Genomic DNA, 5,441 nt, shown 5'->3' with positions numbered 1-5,441 from the left:
CCTTTAATCTTTCTTCTTTCCTTCCTTCCTTCATTCCTTTCTTCCTTTCTCATTCCTTTTCCTTCCTTCCTTTAACCTTCCTTCCTTTAACCTTCCTTCCTTTAACCTTTCTTCCTTCCTTCATTCCTTTCTTCCTTTCTCATTCCTTTTCTTTCTTTCTTTCTTTCCTTCCTTCCTTTCTTTCTCATTCCTTTTCCTTCCTTTAATCTTTCTTCTTTCTTTCTTTCCTTCTTTCTTTCTCATTCCTTTTCCTTCCTTCCTTTAACCTTCCTTCCTTCATTCCTTTCTTCCTTTCTCATTCCTTTTCTTTCCTTCCTTCCTTTCTTCTTCTAATCTTCCTTTCTTCCTTTCTTTCTTTCTGACTTGTCTCCATGTTTATATCTTCTGCAATATTTTAGGATCATCCATCTGTCGTCTAGGCAGTCAGTGGACATTCCCATTGGTCTTACCCAGTTTGCATCATTCATAAATATAGTCGACACCCCTCAAGTCATTATTAAAAATAGTCTAAGGAGAGATCTTTGGGACACTTCACTAGGGACCTCTCTTCAAACTGACATCAGCAGTTTAGTGACCAAACTCTGGGTCCTGCCCTTTAACCATTTCTGGATCTACTAACCTGTCCTCTTTTTCTAGACCCTGTTTCTCCATCTTATCCGATAGAACAGTCCATGGTAGACTTTGTGAAATGCTTTGCTAATAAGTTCTAGGTAAACTCTAGACAGGCAGGATAGTAATAACAGTATCTAACAATTATATTGCACTTTAAAGTTTGCAAAATGCTTCATAAATATTATCTTATTTGATTCTCACAACAACCCTGACAAGAGGTTGGCACTATTATTATTATTATCCCCATTTTACAGATGAGGAAACTGATGCAGACTGAGGTAAAGTGACTTGCTTAGGGTCATACAGCCAATAAGTGTCTGAGGCAGGGTTTGAAGGCAGATCTTCCTGACTCTGAATTCAGGGCTCTCTCCATTGTGCCACATAACCACAAAATGTAGAGTACTGTATTAGAAGGTAGAGATACTGGGTATTATCAAATCCCAGCTCTGATACTATCTGTGTGACCTTGACCTCTAGGCCTCAGTCTGTCTTTTAGCTGTGTGACTCTGGGCAAGTCACTTCACTGTTTAGCATGATGATGATGATGATGGTGATAAGCATTTATATAGTACCTACTATGTGCCAATGTGAGATGTTGGACTAGATGGGCTTTAAGGTACCTCCCAGCTCTAGACCTACAACCCTATGCCTATATCAGTCCAAAAAGGAGATGAGGTGAGTCTGGTATGCCCTGTCTTTGACTGAACCCATAGTGGCTCTTAGTGATCACCTTGGCCTTTTTCAAATGCCTACAATGGAAGGGAAGCCAGAAATGGCTCTGGGTGTGAGTGGGTGCTCACCACTATTAGTTTTCCCTCAAATCAACAGATCTAAAGCCTATATTTCTTTAGGAACAGTTCTCTTTTCCTGGAAATTTGAGCTGATTGGTCAATAAATATTTATTTATTTGTTTTGCTTAGGCAATGGGGTTATGTGACTTGCCCAAGGTCACATAGCTAGTGAATGTTTTGTGTCTGAGGCTGGATTTGAACTCAGATCTTCATGAATCCAGGGCCAGTGCTCTACCCACTAGGCCACCTAGCTTCCCCCAATAAATATTTATTAAGAACCCACTATCTGCTAAGCACTAGGGTTACAAAGAAAGGTAAAAGATAGTCTGTGTCTTTGAGGAGCTTACAATCTAATGGGGGAGACAACTTGCGAACCACTATGTACAAGGTAGATACAGACAGGATGAATTAGAAAGAACAGAAGGGAGGTACTAGAATTAAGGGGGATTGGGAAAGGCTATTGCTGGAAGGTGGAATTTTATCCGGGACGTGAAAGATGTATGGTGGAAAGAATGCTTGGAAGTCAGGAGCCTGATTTCTAGTCCTGGCTTTGCCCCGACTTGCTGGGTGATATCAGACAAGCCACGTCCCCTAGACATGTTTCCTTATCTGTAAAATTTGAAGTCTGGACTAAATTATACCAAAGTTCTGCCATTCAGTGTTCTCAGGTCCTTCCCATCTCTGCCACTACCTTCCCCATGACCTTGGGAAAATCCCTTGGCCTCTCTGGGCCTCAGTTTCCTTATCTGTAAAACAATCCTATTGGACTATATGTTTATTGAGGTCCCTACTAGCTTCAAACCCCACCCCCCCCAAACTTATGATATTATCATTCCCTGGTTGGTAGGGGTAGGGAGAGTAGCGGGAAGGGGAAGTCCCCCTTCTTCATCCTCATGGATGTTTGTGGGAATTCGTCCTCTCTAGTGTTCCCTCTCTCTGCCCTGCTCCCACCCTAGTGGGATCTCCCAGTGAAAAGAACTGGCCAAAGAAGTGGGTCTCAGGCAGAATCCCCGCCTTGAGAACGGGCTTGAGGATGTTGGGGTCGGAGCTCCCCCTGCTGGGGACATCCATATGGCCAAGTATGTGCTCAAATGCTTCATTAAGATGATGATGATGATGATAAGCATTTATACAGCACCTATTATGTGCCAAGCACTGTGCTAAGTGCTTTACAAATATTACCTCATTTGAAAATAAATATATGAGTGTATTTGGGGGAAGGGGTTGGTTTTAGGCTCAGCAGGTGCCTATCTGGTCTCTTTGTTGCTGTTCAGTCGCATCTGACTCTCCATGACCCCATTTGGGGTTTTCTTGGCAGAGATACTGGAGTGATTTGTCATTTCCTTCTCCAGCTCATTTTACAGAGGAGGAAATTGAGGCAAACAGTGAAGTGACTTGCCCAGAGTCACACAGCTAGTAAGTGTCTGAGACCAGATTTGAACTCAGGAAGATGAGTCTTCATCTGTCTGTGCCTCAGTGTCCTCATTTCAGAAATGGGAGGCTAGGAGGCTAGATGCAGTGGAAAGAGAATTGACTCTGAAGTCTGGGTTCAAATCCTACTCTGACACTGTCTTTGTTATCTTGGATAAGTCACAACTTCTTTTGTCCTCAGTTTCCCCATCTGTATATCGAGGGGATTGGATTAAACTAGATGACCTTTGTGAGCCCTCCTGCCTCTGGAACCTTTCAGTTCCAATGAATAATCTGCCAATCTGTGATAATTCCTGGTTTTAGGTGCCCCCCCTTCAAGATTTCCAAACCCTCAGGCTGCCTAGCCATGCTCAGCCCTTGTTCATCCTTTGTTGATCTTCAGGGTCAGAGAGGAGCCTGATTTATGAGAATGTCCACCGAGAAGGGGGCCCGCGGGAGTCAGAAGACCTAGGCTGGAGCTCCAGCGAGTTTGAGAGCTACAGTGAAGACTCCGGGGAGGAAGAGGTTAAACCAGAAGTGGAACCCACCAAGCACCGGGTGTCTTTCCAGCCCAAGGTAGGGCGAGTGGCATGGAGGGCGTGAGGGGAGGTTGGGGCCAGGTCAGGGAGGAGCAGGAGCTTGTATGGATGAATGACTGAATGAATGAAAAGACCTTTAAATTTATTAGACGCTTATGATATGCTAAGCACTGGAGATACAAATAGAAAAACAAAGACAATCTGTTTAGGCAACTTATATTCAAGGAGAGAGAAAGCATTCACAGAAGGGAGTTGAGGCAAATGCTAAGTGAAGTCATTGGGAAATAGATTGACATGGCCCTTCCAGGTGTAATGGCAGAATTGGGGGAGGGGGGAACGTGACCAAGGCCCCCAAGCTGCTAGTCCAGCTGAAAAATGAGCTGGAGAAGGAAATGACAAACCAATCCAGTAATGTTGTCAAGAAAACCCCCGATGGGGTCATGAAGAGTCAGACAGAACTGAAAACGACTGGACAGCAACAAAGGTCAGCCCTATTACATACCACAGGATCTCAGAGGTGGAAAGGACATTAGAGAGTGTAGCCTCAGAGGCTGAATGATTGGAGGGGACTTGAGAGATCGGGGGATTCAAGTCCTTCAATTTATAGAGGAGGAAGTATAGTAGCAAGAAGAGTTAAGCAACTTACCTAAGGTCACATAGGGAGTAGGCAAGAAAGGCAAGATTTGAACCCAGGACCTCTGATGCCAGACCAAGTGCTCTTTCTGCTGCCTTCTACTGCCTCCTCTCTAGGGCAAGGGTTCCCCACCACTAGATTTGGCGGATCTGTTTCCCCTCTATAAAACGAGGGGCTGCTAGTACAATGAAGGAGTCCTCTAATCGTGACCTCTCAAGACCCTTCCCATTCTAGAGCCTGTCATGGTCATGCCCATGACATGCCCCGTCAACCTAAGTCATGGGATGGAGAGCTGGAAGGGGGTATTGGGAAGAATCCAACCCCATAATTTTATACATGAGAAAATGGAGGCCCAGAGTAGGGCAGATATTGTCCAAGGTCATGCATGGAATTTAGAAATGGAAGGAACCAGCTAATCCAACCCCCTCATTTTTTAAAAAACTGAGGCTTAGGAGATTACAAGTGACTTGCCCTGGGTCACCCAGCTAGAAAGTACCAGAGGCAGGATTTGAACCCAGGTCTTCCTGACCCCTAGGTCCAGTATTCTTTATGTACTGTGCTTCACTTGCCTCTCAGCTAGTCAGACACAGAGTGACATTGGGACCCAGGTCTTCTGAATCCTAACCCATTCCTTTCTCCATAATACTACCTTTATTTTCAAACTAGTCCTTGTATCCCTGCCCCCTTTTCCATAGTTGAAAAGTAGCCCCTCGCCCCCCAAAAGTGGAGGATCCTTGGATTTATGGAAACTGTCTCCTGGGGCTCATTCCTTGCTTCAGTCAACTTCTCTTAGAGTAGGGGCTTAATTCAATCACGTTAGTGCCATTGCCTGCTGCCTCCCCCCCAACCTTGTGACCCTCCAGGTCTGTTGTAATGAAAGTGACTTTTCTGCCTTAGTGAATATATTACTTATTAAGCACCTCCTTTATCCTGAGGGTTCAAACCCTGCCTTAGACTCATACTGACTTTGAGACCCTAGACAAGTCAACTGAACTGTTTGTACTCTTGGCAGCTCTCTAAGACTATAAATTGGAGAGAAGGTGCCATCTTGCTCTGGTGGAGGGAGTCTTCTTATCTGGGAATTCCCTACATCAGTGAAGCCCCAAGTCCTATCACTGTTCCCACTGTTCCTTTCCCATATGTTCTGGGCTCATAACTAGGAATTATAAGTACTGAAGAAACAGTCATTGAAGCCTAGCTTCATGGGGCCGCAGAAGACATTTACCCACAATCAAGAACCCTCTATAACATCTCCACCACGGGGTCATGACCTTTCTGGAAGATTTCTATTGAAGATTCACCACCACCCAAATGAAATTGAGTGATTATAGACTCGCGTCTCTCTAAGACAGATATAGAGCACTGATGTAGATATATAACTCTATATAGCTCTAGGCCCACCCTCCCTCCCTGTCTCCCAGGCAGACTTGTCCTTTGGGGTGTTTCTTTTTTTCT

At 44.6% G+C, this 5,441-nt stretch overlaps 1 protein-coding gene across 3 annotated transcripts in view; it reads left to right on the top strand.

Annotated features, from left to right (window-relative positions):
• LOC114028482 (rho guanine nucleotide exchange factor 10-like protein) overlaps positions 1–5,441 on the top strand; it is a 229,507-nt gene that overhangs the window by 101,327 nt on the left and 122,739 nt on the right. For all 3 annotated transcript variants that reach the window (XM_027842736.1, XM_027842735.1, XM_027842734.1), the window contains exon 7: positions 3,217–3,389. In XM_027842736.1, coding sequence (XP_027698537.1) covers positions 3,217–3,389 — 173 coding nt within the window. The remainder of the gene's footprint in view (positions 1–3,216; positions 3,390–5,441) is intronic.

This window comes from Vombatus ursinus, unplaced genomic scaffold (assembly GCF_900497805.2).
Source record: "Vombatus ursinus unplaced genomic scaffold, bare-nosed wombat genome assembly UNPS02014884.1, whole genome shotgun sequence".
NCBI classification, from domain to species: Eukaryota; Metazoa; Chordata; class Mammalia; order Diprotodontia; family Vombatidae; genus Vombatus; species Vombatus ursinus.
This window is presented reverse-complemented; position numbering and strand designations above follow the sequence as displayed.